Raw genomic sequence first — 19,569 nt, 5'->3', positions numbered from 1 at the left:
AAACTACATAAAAGCTGTTAATGGAGGTAAGGAGGCCTAAAGACTATTAAAAACATCTCATGTAGTTGTTGAACAGTTTCTAATGCAGAGCCTTTGACCACTGATTGACATAATTTCAGCAATTTAGACATTTTATGCAATATAATAAATCAAGCACTTTTTATTTTATAAATGAGAACTATCACAACTGCGTTTACTTCTGAACTAAAAGATTCTCAGTTTGATAAGACATTGATCTGTTCTTGAATTTACACTAGACCATTTGCTCACATGCCCTTTAATTTCCAGTGTGTGGTGTGCTGACTTCCTACTTCCCATGTCCTCACAATCTAAAAAAAAGGTACAGTCACATTAGCCTTCCATTTATCAAAACGGTCCCTTGCTCGGCTACGAAGAAGGTTGTGATGTCACGATTTTGACGTAGGTGATAAATAAACTTTGATCATTAATTCACGATGAATCAATAAGTTATGTGGTCCACAGAATGCCAGAAAATGGAGACAACTTTTCATCATTGTACCGAAAGCTGATGAGATAACGTCTACAAATGTCTTGTTTTGTCAAAAGCTCAAAGATATTGTGTTTACTGTCATTAAAGACTAATATTCACATTTCAAAAATGTGAATATTAGTCTTTGGACTAATTTGGACATTATTTTCGTTAAAAAAAGACTCAAACTTATTAAAATCAATCAAAATAGTGATTAATTTAGTAGTTGGCAATGAATAGATAAATTGGCTAAATCTAATATGAGGGCAATGCTACAGTTCACATTCTGTTAGTGTGTTATACAAAACAAGGTGGTGACATAGTGCTAGAATAGTAACATCTCCATTTTCAAGTTTCTACTGGCTGGCTGTTCACATTTGCAAAGTGAAAGCTGAACAAGGGTGAGCTCTGACCCATGTAGATATCACAGAAACAGGAAAAACAAGCCAGAATTTGTCATTTTTACAGGTGTCACTTGAAATGAGTACGGCCTAGACCTGCTCTATGTGAACAGTGTCTTGAAATAACTTTTGTTGTGATTTGACTTGACGCTACATAAATATAAATGAATGAAAAATAAAATTGATTTGAAAATTAACTGAGTGTCTTCTCATAGGGCAAAAGTGTAATGTGACTGTACCTGGGCCTCAAGCTGGGACACATGTCAAAAACAGATTTATAAGACTATAATATTTTTTACTGTTAATAATACAGTGACATTTTCAGAACTATTTTTTTTTTGTTTTGTTTGTTTTTTAAATATGGGGTAGACAGAAAAGTAAAAAAATATGTCCACCATAAATATTATGATAACCAAAATCCAAATGAGTCTCATATCAAAATATCAGTATAATATTGAAATAATTTCTTGCTCTGGTTTGACCCCAATGAAGAACTGCAAAAGTGATATGCACTGGTTTGATTTTTGCTCGACTACTGAGTCATTTCAGTATAAGCTTTATACAGTGGATAGTTGTGCTTGGTTGTGTTATTGTTAGAATAATTCCTGACCTCTATTTTATAAACCCAGAGAAAAAACAAAAAAAGCATACATGCTTGATGAGCTCTATCTTTCTAAGGACCTTGAGAATAAAAGCACTTGTCAAATAGCACAGTAAAAAAGTACACATTTGACCAGTAGAGGACACTGTTTCCAACCATCAGCCATTCATCCCTTTGAGTATACCAGAGTGGAAAACAAAAAAGAAACTACAAGCTTCATAGAAGATGGTAAAAAGAAGGCCATTGATCAGCAATATAAAGGCATGATGTTGGCTCTGACTGTAGGGTTTAAGGTGATTGCATGAAAGTGAGTTAAGGCCCAAACACAGAGAAGACAAACTAGTACTTGACTAATTAGTACCAGAAGCAACAAACACATTTACAGTATAGCTTCCATTCATCCAAGTCATTTTGGGAGGTATTAGTTAAATGCACTCTAGAATCCATAAAAAAATAAATAACTTGACTTCATTAGTGTTGACTTTAGTGAATGTACTGGCAGAATTGGTTTCGTCCTGAAAATAAGAAATAAAACCTCAGTGATCTATTTATTGTTTGTTGCAAGTGGCACTAACTGCATTCGGGGTGGAACGTTTCGCAAAAGTTGTGGTTGAGTACATGCCTCGGCATTGAGGTCACAGTTAGGTGTGTTGTCGGTACAGTGAGGAAAAAAGTGGCGGTGCCTGCTTGGGTGCACTCATTCCTGAGAAAATCCTGTTGATTTCACAAACTGAAAATAATTTACTGTTAATAGTTAACCATATGAGTATTATTAGAACAGTCATGTTTAATAGAGGAGGTTGGAAACTATGCCCTGTGATAAAGCTTATTGCCTTGAAAAATGAAAATTTGTAGCTCACATAAGGAAGACAATATTTATAGAGTAACAAATGAGGAAAGAATAATAAATAAAGTTTTCTATGGACAAGTCTTATACACACAAACACACACACACACACACACACACACACACACGTGGGCAACCACACAAGGATTTACAAAAATATGAAATAAATCCTTGCCTACTGCCTGTTGACACCTTCAGGTTACCAAACAGATGGCTAAATACATTACTGCTGTTTATCTGAGGGCAATGCACAGGTAGAACATCTCTGGTGTAAAAACAAGTGCATTGATGCAACTTGCTGTAAGTGTCTGAATTATCAGCACGGAAACTACCATCAAGCCAGCTACAATGAACTTAAGATGTTGTTATTGTGTATTTACCTGACATTGCACGCTCGGTTGTACCATCAAGTATTAAAAGTTTAGGATAATGTATTTATCAAAATATTTTCCCTGTTGGTGCAACCTAGCTACTGTATAATAAGGCTGAATGAAATCCATGTAAAGGCTGACCACTAACATGCTCTAATATGCTTTTTCTCTTTGAGCATGTAACAAATATCTACTGTAACAAGGAAACTCAACCAAAAGCTTGATTTCATTCAATTTAACTTAATAGTTTTGTCTTTTCTATGCGAGTCTAGCAGTTTGACTTGCATATCTAGCAGCATAAGACCTTGAGTTAATTTTAGAAAGAAAACAAAACCATTGGATGACTTTCCTTTACAATTTGTAACATAAACAAGGAGAAAGGCATCATATCGGAATGAATGTTTAATCAGCTACTTTTTACCCTCTAGAATTAAAAATGCAAGCAATGTGGTGCATGCAAATGATCTGCAGCTACATTTTGAGGCCACTGAAGCAACCATCAAATTAGCTGCAATGATTTAGCTTGCAGTTATCTGCACATTATCTCCTCCTATTTATCTCTGATGGCTGAAAAATATAATTTTCTGTGATGCATGTTGGTAAACCATGAACCTAGTACAACTGTCAGAGGTGCAGTGGCAGTGAAGATTCACCACAGATTTTTTTTGTCATACACAAACAAAAATGATGATTCTACAACCTACTGTATTTGCTACAGTATTTACTGCCATACTCCTTTGAGTCATCTCTGATCAGAAGTTGATAACAGTTCATTCAAGCAGTGAGAGCTGACTTTACCTGACAATGTTGCCATCCAATGAGAATAACAGCATATAGCCTTTTAGCGGTTTTGTCATTAGGCTGGAGTAATTCAAATCACTGGCTGCAGTAAGACAAAACTCATCCTGCTCACATGTGCATCCCAAACCGAGGGTGGCGTACCAAACAGAAAATCTTTTGAGAGTTACCGTTCCACCCCTAAATTTTGTCCACAGTACTTTACAGCTGTTCTTTCTCCATATAAAATATATAAGCCTTATTGTTTTATGGGTGTTTGCAACCTATACAACGTGAGTTTTTTCAGTCAATATCTGTCTCAAGAAGTATCTACTGTCCATACACATTTAAGTTTACAGTTGGTCTAAACCTATATAACTAATAGTCGAGTCATTGGTTGGAGGTGAAGGTTTGGTTGGTTAGGGTTGGTTGGGCTTCTCTTCTAGCCCATATTAGAGCGAAGGAAAATTAGTTTGTTCATCTCCTCAGCGGTTACCTGCTGCCTCCTCTTCATAGCCAAACTCTGCTCGCACACAGTCACGCACTCACTGCGTATGCCCACAGCGGGCACAGCGAGTAGCCAGAGCGCCAGACGAGCAAGCCTGGGGAACTTGTCACCCACAGCTGAGCTCCAGTACTGGAAGAGATCAGGTGTGCCTTGGAGAAGAGGCTCTGCCAGATACTGAAAGATCTCTTGTCTGACTTGGCTTTGACTGTCATCATTACCAGACACTGTGCAAGATGATGACGTCCCCATTGAACTGCCACCATTTTTTCCACCTCCCTCTATGCGGCTTATTTTAGGGGTCGGTGGGCCGTCAGTGTCGCGCTCTTCACCACCTGATCCTCCGCCACCAGTCATACCTCCATCCCTTGAATCAGCAGCCATTTCGCATGCACGGGAGATTATGTCCTCATGTTGGTAGGCTGGCACTGATCGCAGCTTGAGCTGTGGGTCCAGTACCATGGCTACCTGGTGGGCTCGTTCAACCTAGAGACAGAGGAACATTACAATGACAGTCAGTCCTTTGTTAGAGCAATTACTCACACATACTCATCACCTACCAACTTATGTTTACTCATGTATCAAACCTCTGACCATTTTTGGCACCACTTGTACTGACAGTCTAGTATCTGGAACTTGGATCACTTGGACTTGCTCGTTCATTTTTAAACCTTACTAACATTACTTAATTCCTTACTAAAATCTAAACAATCGCCGTTCTAACCAATCTTTTTCAGTTCTTCCACAATAGCTTTTGTTTAGACAAGATTTCACATTTCAGCTTAACGCCAGGAACACACTGAAGAGCGGTGCACTTCGAAGAATCCCTGCCGTCGAAGTGCAGCTGCTGGAACTTAATATAGAGATTGCATGGCAATGGCACTTTTTGCCACTTTTCGGTGTGTTCCGGGCATAAGAATTTTTTTTTAACTTTCACAGCAAATTGGTCATTTACAAAACTTAATGTTAGAAATACCTTGAAGTTTTCTTTGAGTGCTTCCAGGAAGTAGTGGCAGAGTTTGCTAGCTGTGCCGGTTCCAGCCTCACCAGCTTTAGAAGTGAAAAATTTCTCCAAGCGTAAGTAGACAGGCAGCACTTGTTGTAAAGTTGGTCTCCTCTGGCTGCTTAGCTCCAGAGCTGCCAAACGCAGGGGGGCCAGCAGACAAGCCAGTGTGCCAAGCAGATGCTTGTTGAGACCCTGGAGGAGTGGAGCCGTGGACTTACTGCGGCCATAAGCCTCACAAATCTGCTCAAAGTGGGCATGGACCTGCAGAAGAGCTTCAGCCATACGATCCCAGCAAGGAGGGGTGGGGCATTGTGGAGGGCTGGCCTGCGTACCTTCCTCAGTTGTGCTTGTGGATGTGTTGGTACACTGTTCCTCACGAAATGCCAGCGTGGTGGAGGAGGCGATATCTCGGCATGTTGAGAGAAGCTCGGCCAACTCATGGAGCCCTCGAGCCTGGAGGCTGCGTTTTCCAAGAACCGCCTGGACAACTGCTCCGAGTGAACATCCTGCGCATCGCAAGCATATTCTCCCCCGGCCACCACTGCCCAGTGGTGATCCCCCAAATCCTGCTGCCCACACCCTGGGCTCTGAGACATACACGGTGCGAATGTCTGACATAACAAACTCAGACAGAACATTCTGCACCCAGTGGTGAACCTGCTCAGGCCCTTCCCTCAACTCGACCTCTCTCACACCAAGTACATAGCGCTTCAGTCTTGACCCCTCAACCTGGTAGGCTGTTAGAACATAGCAAGCATCCGGACCTGACGTTTGGGAGTGGCAGGTGACAGCGATGCCGAGTGAAGCATTGGAGCCTAGAGCGCATGTGACTTTGACTTTGACTTGGTTGTACATGCGGGGTAGCTGGCGCAGTGCCAAGGCACTCATGTTGCCAAGGGCATCACGGGTGGAGTAGGCACCATGACGAGCCCCTGTATCCACTAGGGTTTGTGCCAACTTTAGGAAGTCCTTGCTGTTGAGCACGTTAAGCATGCTCAGATCTGAACACATTACCCGTAAAAGCCGCTCAGCCACCTGCTGTCGCTCCTTCTCAGGTAGTCCATTATTCTCTGACAGCGCACACAGGAGAGGGATGGATAAACAAGGCAAAAAAATGATAATAATAATTAGTGTTCATGTTTTTTATTTGATATATTAGCAGCACTTCTTCAAGGGGAAAATAATTACAGACTTAGACAGAATGATAAACATGGAAATAACATGACCATATTTTACAGACAACAATAAAATTCAAAGTGCATCTTAACTACCAGTCCACCTGACGCCCAATAATAATTCCATTTAAACAATTTTCTGACATAACAGAATGTAGAGAGAGTCAAGGGGTGCACAAAACGTTTTATACCCACATACAGACAATAACTCTTAAGAGTCTGAAATGAATGAAACTGATAGTAGTACTTACGGCTGAGAGTGTTGTTTCTCTGGGAGATACTCTGAGGCTGAATTTGTAGTTTAACTGAGGGATGGGCCTGGGCCTGTGCCTGTGCCTGTGCCTGGGACTGGGCCTGGGCCTGGGCCTGGGCCTGTACCTGTACTTGTGCCTGGGCCTGGGACTGTGCCTGTGCCTGAGAACCTCTCCACATCTGTTCCTGAGGACCCGCGGCTGAGGAGGTTTTTGGAGAGTCCCCTTTGGTGTGGTTCTCATTGTCAGCTGAGGGGATACAGAGATGAAACATGAGGTGGAGGTGACAATATTGAACAGTTTCAAATGGAGGAAGTGTATGTTTGTGGAGGAAAATGTAAAGAATAAAACCATGACTCTAAATAAAACCAACAAAACAGCAAAAGAAAGGACAAAAATATATAATTCAGCCTCCCTGCTTTTGTCAAAAATCAGGTGTGTGCATATTTACAAAAAAACAAAAAGAAAATAAATCAACTGAATTGGTCAACTCTCACATTAGCTGCAAATCTTGCATGGTATGTCATCAAATGAATACAAACTCATGGCAATAATTCCAAAAGAAAGAACCTGACAGCAATGCAAAACAGCAATAATTCATCGTAATCTATCAACTGGTGTAAACATATTTTGTTTTCATTGGTGAAGGCAGGATGTATTTTAAAACTGTCCAGATGATAACAACATAATTCAAACTGCATGCAAGGATAGCCAACATGAATCATACACAAGAGGGTAATCAAACTACACTTATATCATTTATCAAGTAAAAATACCAGACATTTGGTGGTCACTGCCTGTGAAATATGGGTATTTCATACCACTGTAAAATGAGTATTTGTTTTGTGACTATTGGTGAAACAAAATAATTTTGTCATCACTTTAGGCTATGGTTAACATATATGGGATGGGATTCTACCTTATCTTTCTATAAGATAAATTGATTGCAATCAGCCGACAAAGCACACAGTGACGACCTACTCTCTGTACAAAGTCACATGTATAATGTACTAACAAAAACATAAAAACCTTATCCTGCAGCCTCAGAACCAGATCTGCAACAACCCTCATTACAACAATGTATTCCTTGGAACTCTGCATACAAATGCTGTGAAGAATTTAATGCCTACACCTCAATAAACAATAAAGGATTATGCATTGTCATATAGATTTTCACATGCATCTCAGCCGCTGACGGTGTGTTCACATTCTGCATATGTTTTCCTGTCAAGGTTAACATGCATTTGTAGTAGTGGACTCACCAGCGTGGGACTGCATGTGCTCCAGCAGGTTGTTGTAGAACTGGAACTGGATGCCACAGGCACCACAAGTGTAGGGTTCTAAAAAATCACAAGGCCCAGAAGAGCATTGACTCTTTGTAAGAGGCAAAAATGTAAATACTGTATGGCAATCAACTAGCCTCTATTACCCCTGATCTATACTACATCTTGTCCAAATGTGGGAGCTCTGAAATTCAGTCCAACCTAGATCTCACAATGTTGTATTTGTGACTTTTTCAGCCAAAAGTGACTTGATTTGGGATGCATTTTGCACAGGTTTGAGATTCTTTGACTTCAGGTTTTAAGGCACTGATTATGTAACCTCAATGCTCCTGAATCTGATCCATTTGTTGAATGCCACCCTCCCCCTTCTCTAAACCTTCATTCATGTCTGTTGCATTACTGTCCTATCAATTAAAAGCAAGGAAAATACATATATGTTAACATCTTTAAAATAAAATTTGCAACAGCTTTTCCAACAACCTTTGTCCTCCAACAGAAAATCTAGTAACAGTAAGCCAGTGCTTAGTTGTCAGTGTTCACAGGACACAGCTATATCTCAATACAATACAAATGTACAATAAGACCAATGTGAATCATCCTGCTCAGACATTACCCAGCAATAATGAAGCTAAATGCAGCAAATCTGTAGAATCACAATGGATTATAGAGAAACTGTTTGCATCAAAAAATGACCGATTAACGCAAATTGAAGCATACCAGAAAAAAAAGGTGAAATGAAATGGCGAGCGACATGCATATGTTTTTCTTTGAGAAGGAAGGTGGGGTTTGGACTTACTCTGTGTTGTAGAGAAGGAGCTGGCCACCAGAGGGCTCGGAGTTCCTGTGGACAGGCAGATGGGGAGGGAGTTAAGACTACAGACAGACAGAGTGGGCCATTCTGTATTGCTCTTTTACCTTATTTGATCAGTGCCTTTAGCATTTAATGTTAATTATGCAAACAAACAGGATTTATAATAAAAAGGGCATTTACTTTATATTTCCATGATTCCATACAGTACAGAATAAAGGCGTCTCAGAAATTTTGAGCAGTGACTGATGATGTAAACTGTATGTAATCAATTTTAATTCATTAAAGGCACATACACATGTATTGATTAATTCCAGCACTAGGCAATCATGTTTAATGTGAAAGTGTCAGATTGAAAAAACATAAGCCCATTAAAAAAAATATATTTTATTTACAAGCCATCACATGCACAGCATACACACAATGATCAATCATTGTGTGTACAGTACAACCACACCCATAGAGAAAAAGTGGAAAGTCCTTTTCTATTTCTTGGAATGTAACTTTATGAATAGGACACAACAGCTACCCATCATATTGGATGCTCTCACTTAAGGATAATAATTGTACTTTAAATAAAATTAAACATTTATGACTAAATAAGCAACTATCAATTTTTAAACAATCACCCAACACTCAGCTAACCTGCTTAATCAGGACTGTGTGTGTGGCTTGATCAGATTTAACTGACAGTGGCTTGTGCTAAATGTGCTATCTGACTGGTGCACAGAAATACATCAACATCAACTTTGTCCACTCATTTCGAACCAGTAAAAAAAACTATAGCACACACAGTTTTCTTATCAAACTTTTATAATTTTGGCAAAAAGTTTTGTGTTCATGTTGGAGAACATTGCTTGTAGTAAGAAGCTGATTAAGAAAATATGCTTTCAGGGCCTTTAACTCTTTTTTTAGTCACTGTTGATGAATGGCAGCTGTTATCAAAGCAAAGTGATCCAACATGGTCCCCATTTTCATGGTCTGTGTGTGAAGCAGAGTAATAATAATAGAGCTCTTGGACATGAGTTTTATATAGTATCAATAGATAAGAGATAGGTCACACAAACCTCTTTACAAGCTCTACTCCCCCCTCCATCTTTAGCACCAGGCATAGCTAAACACTTTCTACAGAAATGCTGCTTCTACCTATATTCAGATATCTACTTAGAAGCAGAACTGAAAATATAAAAAGCAGGAATTATATATTTCCACAAAAATGCACACACATCCACATAAAGTGAGTGACTCAGTACTAACCGCTTGAATTCTGCGAACTGTTTGTGTCAACCAGACTGGACTGAATCGTACTCTCCAGTTTCCGCCTGAATGGACTGCCTGTAATTGGAAAAACAATGAGTGGCATTCTCATGCTAAATAACATGGATCTTTTTTTTATATATATATATATATTTCAAGCTATGGGCCCACACAATAGCTAAAATGGAGCAAAGTCAATTACATGCAATTTATTCTTAATCTTAGTTTGTGCCATGCAAATCAATCACACTAACAGCCTTAACAAAAGGATCCAAATGTTCATATCACATTTAAATATGGGCTTAATTCTTCCTCTTCATCCCATCTTTTTGACCCACTTTTAAGATGTGAGAGTGTGCCATGCTTTAAATAGTCCTTTATGGCAGAGCACTCCTCAGTACAACATTTGGGAGGGCGTATTAAGTACCATAAAATACAGTACCAGTTGGGAGAAAAATTATATATGACAGCTAGAACAATTTTTTAATCAAGTATAATCTAATATGATCTAAGATTGACTGCATTACTGAAAATTGACTATTTGCAATGTTAAAGCCCGAGTGTGGGACTTTTGTCTCCCCCATCTGGCAGTGAGAGTAATTACAAAAACACTGTCAGGACATGCTTAGGTCATAGGCTTCACTGTAGCCTACTCTGCTGAGATGCTTGTGACTGTAAAACAGCTGATATATTGTTTTGAGCGTCATAAACCCCCGCAAAATGACTTGTTTCACTATCAGAATTTGATCCATTAGGTCCGATAAGATTTGATTATTTAGATTCTTTATCGCGCAAGCTCTGCCCATAGAGCTTACGCAGTATGCATTAATATATATATATATACTGTAACATATATAAATTCTTAAAATAACCGGGTTTATTGGAAAACAACAAAAAATCTCAACATTTCATCACTTTGATTGACCGTCCCCAAAGATTAATACTTTCCAGAAGGGTTGCCACAAATACAGTGGCAAGGTGACCAAGAATTTTAAATCCAATCTCTTAGGGTTCTTTTGTTTTCATTTTCAACAGGCTAAGTCACATTTTAGCCATGGTGAGGTATGCTTGTTTTGATATTTACCATGCTCAACGCAGGAATTAACCATGTGGAACCAGAATATTATTGTCACAGTCTCAAACCGAGCTATAAAATCATCATGTTAATATCATGGTAAATGGACTGGTTGCAGTTATGTGGTTATGTGGGCAACAAGAGTCACTGAAAAGACATTTATTTAATATTCAATAGTACAGGCAGTGGGTATTTGGCTGCTGATCATGTTCACAAACTTGTTCTCCCATTTAACCAACATTAATCGTTATTCAATTTTGACCTGACTTCATTCCAACAATATTACAATTAGTCATGTTGACAACCTCAAACAATTACAAAGCATTCAAGTTCTACATCACCAATGACAAATATAAATATGTATATGGTCTGTAAATATAATAGATGGTTCTGAGTAAAAACAAAAAAGTGTGTGTGTGGGGGGGGGGCAACTGCTATCAAAGTGCATGGTACAGAGATCTGATTGTCAAGTTTTCTTTGTTCTACATTGCACAATCAATTTACATAACTGCTGCAAAATGTAGGAGGAAAAACAAATATGCTTACTTTTTATCTTACCAGTTTGGCTGTGGCCAAATTTACTCATATCCATGCTCCCACATTCCTGTACCCGTGATGCCTTCATATCAAAGGAGCCTACATCAAGAGAGTTGTAGTGAATTGAAGTTCAATGCTCTAATTTAGACCACTAACATCAAACATGGTGATACATTTTTTTTCCTCACAAAAGACACAACTTTAAGAAAAACATTCAAGATGCTGGCACTTTTAACATGTTTAAAAAGAGGTTTATGCTCTCCTATTTGTAGAAACAAACTGAATGACCTGAACAAGGATGCAGAAATAACACTATCTAAATTAATTTTCTATCTGTATTAGATTATAGAGCCATAATTTACTTTGAGCACAGCCTGATTCTGAAAATTGGATATTTTCAAATCTTACACATAGTAGTGTTGTAAGCAGTGGCTAAACAGGCTCACCCATTGGTGTATGAAGAGCAACATGCTCCTGGTATGGGTTGAAATACTTGTACTGCTTCCCACAGAACTCGCAAACGTAGCTCCCGGTTTCTGGAGAAAAGAAAACAGAAAAAGAAACCTTTGTTTTCATCAAAATCAATGTTGGTGATAAAACCTGTAACTGTATCCATTGACATCTTATTAGTTAGATTAGTTGTGTTCAATTAAGTGAAATTCATTCTTAATTAATGTATTACATAATTACGGAGAAGAAGAATACAAGAGGTGATAATAGAGTGGAGAAGAGGAAGGAGCTGCTGATTCTGACTGTCGACTGAAAAGTTTACATTTAGCGATGCCTCAATATTAGAGAACATAAAAACACAGGGGTCTCCTTGCATATTGCATGGAGGTTCACGCTATCCCCCCAATCAGTAGGAGTCATTAATGCAGTGACAAGTGCAGGCTTCCCACCTGCGAACACTGCCAATTGTGTTTGAAGGGACACCCGCTGCTGTCGGTTGAACCCGCGGTCTCTGCGGAGGTAGGCGAGTGCTTTTTCCCCTGCGAAGGAGGACTTTTGGACTCATGTTCTGAAACCTTTCCAGTGTGGAGTTAGCTCATATGCTTAGAGTTATTAATTGTTTTTTTGTTTAAGATGGATGAGCACCATGACTTAAATTTTTTTTATTACAAACGGTGTCCAATACAGTAAAATGGATACAGGTGGACTCAGAGCTGTCAAGCTGTAATGGCATGTGAAGAGCAATCAAAGGAATGATGGATGTACCTGAAATTACTTCAGAGTTGTAATGTCAACTGTCTGGACTCAGATTTTTTTTGTTTCTCGTCTAAATAGGGGGGGGGGGTAGGAAGGGATAATTTGTGCTCTAATTTTGATAATTTGTGCTCTCAATTTAAACAGGTCATATATGCCCCTTTCCCAGTTTAATGTTTTCATTTTTGGTGGACTATTAATAAACATTTGTATGTTTTAATGGTCAAAAAGCACCTAGTTACAGCTATACAAGCCATAGATGGAGCCCCTCTGTCTCACTCAGCTGGAAACAGGCTGTTTTGCTCCTCTCTTCTAATTAGCTGACTGTTTTCTGATTGACACACGCCAAAACCAACCACAGGTAATAGATTGTAGCACACAGAGAGCAGAGGAGAGGACAGAAACTAGCTCAACCATAAATAGCAGCTGAACACAGTACAGACTCTCTCACTAAGTTGAAATGAAACGAGTGCCCATAAATGGGGTAAATAACATAAATAAACATATTTTGTTTCTTTCAGGGCTAGACCACCCATTCAAGGCAAATGTAGAAGAAATGCTGAGAATACAGTTGTGACATCACAACATCATGACTGACAGATGTTTCACAGTATTTATATAGACCTGCTTTACAGAAATCTTCCTTTCTACAATATGTCCCCTTTAATAATTTGTGCTCTCAATTTAATAATTTGGGCTTTTAATTCTATATTTCATGTCCTTAATTTAATAATTTGTGCTCTCATTTTAATAATTTGTGCTCTTGATTTAATAATTTGCGTGCAAAGATTACTTAATTAGCGCTCTCGATTTATCTATTTTGTTCAGGGCACCAAACACATTTAGTCAGCCTGAAGTTGAAAGAAAACGAAAAAGAAGACATTTCTCCCATAACGCCAGTTACTACTTGATGTGCTGATCTGTGAATAAAGAGTGGGTAAAACTTGTTTGATTTAGGTTTGTGTTTGTTTAAAGGATCTCAGCGATAACACGGTATCATGCTTACAAGCCAAAACCTGAAGTGTGTCCACATATCTTAGTCCAAGATCAAAATAAAATTTTATTACATCCAAGCACTCTATAGAGGGTGTATGCATGAGAGAATGTATGAGGGTGAATTCCATTAAATCAAGAGCACAAAGTATTAATTGAAGAACACAAATCATTTAATTTAGAGCATGATTTACTAAAGCATGAGCACAAATTATTAAAACAAGAACACAAATTGTTTTTTTTCCCCCTCTATGGCCCCTCTCAGACTCCCGAATAATTATAAATATAACATGTACCAAATGAAATCAAATAGAATTAAAACAAGTGTTAAAGTTAAAAAAAAAAAAAAAATCTATCTCTTCTGCAGGGAATAAATACAAAATGCAAAAAAGCAGCAGCAGATATATTTATCATAACTTCTGCTAGCTTGATCTGCTACAGTGTGTCGGTCGTCTGTGTAGTTTTACCATCACACAATGGGTGGAACCAACTTTTAACAAACTCAAAGTACATCAAACAGTCTTACTTGGTCCGATTTTCTGATAGGGTTCCACCGGCTCCTCCTCTTTAAGGCCATCCATAGGTAACACTACCTGTTCATAGGGATCTAACAGAGATGAGGAAGAGAGATTGCAATATAGTGAGATATATCACATTGTTATCAGCATTAACATTCACACTGAAGTTAACCTGTTGACCGTTGTATCAACTTGCTACTTTGTCAAATGTTACCCTACATGGAGTGATACTTCATAGTAAACTGCAACATAGACAATGGCAAGGGTAGATTGCAGTACATTCTGAAATAGTGGGCTTTATTTATCTCTACTGAAATGGAGAATTGTGCCTATTTGTCCTTTTTGGTGTGTAGTTGTTTTTTTTTGTTGTTAAAAAACCCTGTTTTACTGATCCAATTTAATATTTTATTCAGCTTTTGCTGCTGCTGCAGGAAGTAGAGTTCTTGAAGCAGGAAGAGGGTATGAAACGGGCAGCTCAATTATGAATGGTTTTTCAGTTCAAGTCTTCAGGTTTCAAAGAAGAAACACATTGTCATGCAACTTGTCCCAAAATTCCTACTTACCATCAACTGCATGCAGGTCGCGGTGCTCCTGGAAGCAGCTGTAGTATTTATACTTCTTGCCGCAGATGTCACAGGAGTAACGGAAGCTATCTACAGATAAACAGATAGAGAGCTAAGCAGTGTTTATACATGACTTAACACACAGGCAGGCAGACAATTGATAATATTTTGTGGATCTTTCTGCAATCTAGACAGATAATGACCTGATGATGTATATATTTTTTAAATAACTGGTTATTTGCTGCACAGTTTACAGCACAGAGAGCAAGTGAGATAGGAGAAGATAATACATGTCAAGCATTAAAATGAAATGTTGAACACTGCAGGTACAGTGAATAAATGTTACTTCATTGTGCCACAAAGAAAACAGAGGCAGAAAGAGCAGAGCTCTGTTTTTAGTTAATACACATTTGAAAAACAGATAAATTAACAAAACAAATAGGATAAAAATACATAGGATCATACTTGATCATATTTGGACAGACTGAGAGGAAGGCTAAACGAGGTTGGATAAACAGGACAGATATTTGGTTTAATCCCTGGGGGAAATGTGGGGGAAAATAATGATTCAATTATTCTTTCAAGTAACATCTACAATATAAAAATGCATGCAAAATGGGAAAAAAAATAAATAGGTAAAATCCAATTTATCAGAATGGTCACAGTACTAAAAATATGAAAATTCCAATGCCAATTTGTTCAGTGCTGCATTTTAAGTCTGAATTAAATTTAAATTGTGTTACAAAGTGTAATATAATAAAGTATAATATAAAGTAAAAATAAAAATGGGGAAGCTTTTTTTGTACATGGCACTAGCACATTCAAACTGTATTATTTCAACTGCAATAGTGAACTGAAATTTTGCTATGACCCAAATCCTGCAAGCATACATTTTTGAATGCATATTAATACTGCCCCTCATTAACATGTTTAAAGTTTAATAACTTACATAGCCATTTCTTGCCAAGTCTGTAGAGGGCTAAGCGAAAGGACATTAGGGATGCAGATTACTTGTTCTGCTCCTGCTAATTTTGTTGCAGTGGGAAGCACAGTTCAGCCAGGTGGCTGTTGACAATTAAGAACACCCCAAGTGCCTCTTGGCACACCACAGTGAAATCCTGTCTGAAGGCAATCTGTTGCATAAACAGCACAGCAGAGAGAAACTAAAAGACTAAATCAATTTAAACCACGTTTTCTCCACTTTCTCAGCTTTAGTCCACTGACAGAGGCCGGTGTCTCCACAGTAATATGCCTGACTGATGTGGTCCTAGCCCGTCATCTCACACTCCCATGCCACAAATGTTTTAGCACTTAACAGCATAGCAACTTCATTTTCCCATCTTGACTTTGTAAATGTTATCAGCTGCCTTCTTTTCCTTATAACATTAAATATTCATAATTAAATACACAGCAATTTAAGTAAAGGTTTAGAGGAAAACATAATTTGTTATTATTTATAAACACTCACAAATTCAGCTAATTTGCTCCATCAGTTGTGTGGGTGTGGTTTGATCAGATTTGATTGAAGATAACCAAACAATCCCATCCAACTTTAATCAGTGTCTGATTCAAGTGATTCAACTGAAGCCTGGGACTGCATGATGTACGTGTTTCCAGCTGAGCTCTGCTCACTTCAAACTAATGAGACCAGCACAGACAAAAAAATCTGAATCCTCTCAGGTGATATAACAAAATGGCTAAAGCTTTGGACAGAAACGTGTGTGCCTATGCACAAACCCTATTATTCATAGAAAGAAACTGAATGAGAAAATCGGATATCAGGGCCTTTAATTAACTGCTTTTTACATATATAGTAGTAGCTCCTGCCACAGATCAAAAACGTTTCCATTTATGAATTTTCTGGTACATGCAAAAATAAACAAAATCACTGTAAAAAAAAAAAAAAAAGCTGACACAGCCACAAGGAAATACAGCTACAACAATGATTATTAGGGTGCCTAACTGTAATTGCATTTATTTCACCTTGAGGCTTACAATCCATGCATCCATGCAACAATTAACATGATTAAAAATATTTTCCACTAATTAGTGGGTTGCTGGCGTTTGTCAATGTAATTAAAGCTCATATAACATCATTGCTGCAAGCACAGGTGAGGACACATCCCAAGTAAATCAATGACATAGCTTAACAACAGAGATAATTGGTTATGGATGTATGATCCTTGAAGGTCGGACTTGTCTCTTCACTGTGATGTTTCTGAGCTGATATTTTTATTTTCAAGTGGCTCTAGAAAAACAAACCTGGACGTCCTTTCACTGAGGCATTTTTAAAGAAAAAAATTCAACCAACTGGATGTCATATCCTGCTCACTGGTTTTGATGGATGACTATGGAAAAAAAAAAAAAACCTCCGGAAAATCCTGCCATTACTCAACTGAAAATGCAAACTGGCATTTCATTTTCATTTGATAAGGATTAATACCATGACCTATTTCACATTCTAATGTCAAAGCAGTTTGCGTTTTCATTTTCAAGTTTAGGTTACACGCTGTCTGGCAAAACTAAAAATGCAGAAGTTGTAAAATACTTTACATTTGTGTAGTTACTATTTGTTAGCCTTTTCCACAATGGGTATTGGATAAGTTTAAGATAACTCATCTAAGTTGCTACAGTAACCAATAATGCCTGGTAGACAATGCCTGGTCTTGAAAATGTTTAAAATGAAAATTATGAAAGTTCCAAATCCTCACTGTGCAGTGCTAAACCTGAGCCTTATTTTGGTCACTGACATAGCTTGTTTTATCTGTACTTGCTTCCATGTCCTTTTGGGGCCAATTGGACTGCTCACACAAGCAAGTTATATTTAATAATACGCTTATAAATTGGCATGCCAGTCATTATCAAGTATAAAGTCCAAATATGTGGCATCAACCAAAAAAATGCATCCCAGCATGTTCCATCCTCTTAAGAATTTAATCTATCAGCATTTTATTTGCCAAACAGCCTCTCTGGCCTACTTATTAACACTGTCACAGACCTTTGGGTTCCAGTGTGTTTACTGCTAAAATACATAACTATTGTTCTGTCTGCATGAAGATGACTACTCTTTTTTCTCTCTTCTATGTTGATACAGCTGAAGAAGTTACTTCTTCTTCAGCCATCTGCTTTTATCAAGCAGATGGCAAAATGTTGTTGTAATCTATGAGTAACATGACGATAACATATCGGTTTCATGAAAAACAAAGCAGAAGCGAGACAGCAAAAACAAATGAGAGCGGACAGTGCAGGTCTTCTTGTCAATCAGACCAAACCCATACACGAGTCACACAGGGGCAAATGTCTATCTCACAATGTACCGATCAAATGGTAAATTGCTGATAAAGACCCTGCTTTAATCATACACAGTGCATCTGGTTCTCATCGCCAAATTAGCCGCCTTTCTCCAAGTCAAGTGCCATGAGTGCACACCCTCAACCCAGCCTCACGGCGTGCACTAAAACTGCCAGCTTTGCAAGATTACTTGGACGAGTATGACGTGTGACTGGGTTTTTCCAGTAAAGTGCCACAGGACTCCATGCTATGGAGCAAAAACAAAAGTTGCTGGAGCTCCCCGGGCACAGACTGTTAACAGACATATCAACAAGTCAGAACGCATTATATGTTCAAATGTTTCCAAGCAACAGTCAGTAGTCATAGCTGCATTGCTTGCCCCTATACAGGTACTACAGGTGTGTGTGTGTGTGTGTGTGTGTGTGTGTGTGTGTGTGTGTGTGTGTTGGCACTGCCAGACATGTAGCTGAAATTAAATAAATTAAATGTTTATATAACTTTGGCCTTGCTGATTCTAGCAAACAGTCCAGAATACTTTGCTTACCTGCATATTATTTACTCTGAACATTCTGGATGTATATTTACTTTACAATTATTAAATTATGACTATGACATGTGGAACACTTTGCAATGTAAACTTATCAAATAAAGTAACCCTAACCCAATGGTGTCATAAGTGGTGAAGTTGAACAAGGAGGAACTGTGTGGTGACTGTGCACCAGATGAAGAAGAGAAGCAGAATAACGAAGACGACAAGAGTTCCCCAGGGCACCCCATCTGCTAAAAGAAGAGTGTCCTGTCTACTGTCTGAATCACTTGGGAACATTTTTAGGGGATGCCATTTAGGCACCAGCACCACCAGAGAAGTCAGCATTTGACAGTACAGAGAAGGAGGTGAAAAGCACAGCTGCTCCTTGGCCACTGTCTGTAAGAACGTCATTGTGAGTACCCTTTCCTGGCCAAGCAGTACTTGTGTGCATCAGGAAGAAACGCCCCTGCTGAATGTGTCTTCCCTACAATTGGGGACACCATGACAGCTCAGAGGTGCAGCCTCATGACAGAGCATGTTGTCCAAGAATATTGACACTCCTAAGCACTGGCTTGATGAGCAGGGACAGTGAAATGTAGCAGTTTACCTCAAAAAGTAAATGCTCTTATTCATTATATTGTACATTCTATTTACCACTTGTATATGCAGTCCAAGGTTTCATATATGGAGGATGTTAACTTAAGCTCACTGTGTGCTGTGTACAGTTTTCGTGGGCTCTTTCATTTTGGCCTAGCATCTCGTTTATAATTTTCTTATAGCACAAAATTGCTGAGCAGGAACAGCTTAGTGTAGCAGTTTACTTCAAAAAGTATATATTCTGTTTTTGATCTATTATTTTAGACAGGTTTCAGACTACTTGCTGTTTAGCTGTGAGATGTGGAAACAGTTGTTCCTCTCCCAGATGCAAATGAAAGCAGATGGTGACAGCTTCAGGTCTTGCAGCTCCATCTGCTGGTCTCATTATCTTATGTTTATATTTTATAACCGTTATTGATGGAGGGCTTTTTGGCCATGAATATTTATTTTTATAGGGACAAATCTATTGTGTATTTTATTAACCACTTTTA

General features: G+C 38.4%; 1 protein-coding gene across 5 annotated transcripts in view; it reads right to left on the bottom strand.

The window, feature by feature from the left end:
* Nucleotides 1-648: 648 nt before the first annotated feature.
* Nucleotides 649-19,569, bottom strand: part of znf618 (zinc finger protein 618) — a 34,411-nt gene continuing 15,490 nt past the window's right edge. For 4 of the 5 annotated variants that reach the window (XM_053340144.1, XM_053340143.1, XM_053340142.1 and 1 more), the window contains exons 6-15: nucleotides 14,662-14,751; nucleotides 14,107-14,187; nucleotides 11,831-11,920; nucleotides 11,394-11,483; nucleotides 9,773-9,850; nucleotides 8,504-8,548; nucleotides 7,687-7,764; nucleotides 6,425-6,673; nucleotides 4,969-6,068; nucleotides 649-4,478 (exon numbers count right to left, since the gene is read on the bottom strand). In XM_053340144.1, the coding sequence (XP_053196119.1) occupies nucleotides 3,930-4,478; nucleotides 4,969-6,068; nucleotides 6,425-6,673; nucleotides 7,687-7,764; nucleotides 8,504-8,548; nucleotides 9,773-9,850; nucleotides 11,394-11,483; nucleotides 11,831-11,920; nucleotides 14,107-14,187; nucleotides 14,662-14,751 (2,450 nt within the window). In that variant the 3' untranslated portion in view covers nucleotides 649-3,929. The remainder of the gene's footprint in view (nucleotides 4,479-4,968; nucleotides 6,069-6,424; nucleotides 6,674-7,686; nucleotides 7,765-8,503; nucleotides 8,549-9,772; nucleotides 9,851-11,393; nucleotides 11,484-11,830; nucleotides 11,921-14,106; nucleotides 14,188-14,661; nucleotides 14,752-19,569) is intronic. The other variant, XM_053340145.1, reaches the window with a different exon arrangement.

The sequence above is a fragment of the Scomber japonicus genome, chromosome 19 (genome assembly GCF_027409825.1).
Source record: "Scomber japonicus isolate fScoJap1 chromosome 19, fScoJap1.pri, whole genome shotgun sequence".
NCBI lineage: Eukaryota > Metazoa > Chordata > Actinopteri > Scombriformes > Scombridae > Scomber > Scomber japonicus.
This window is presented reverse-complemented; position numbering and strand designations above follow the sequence as displayed.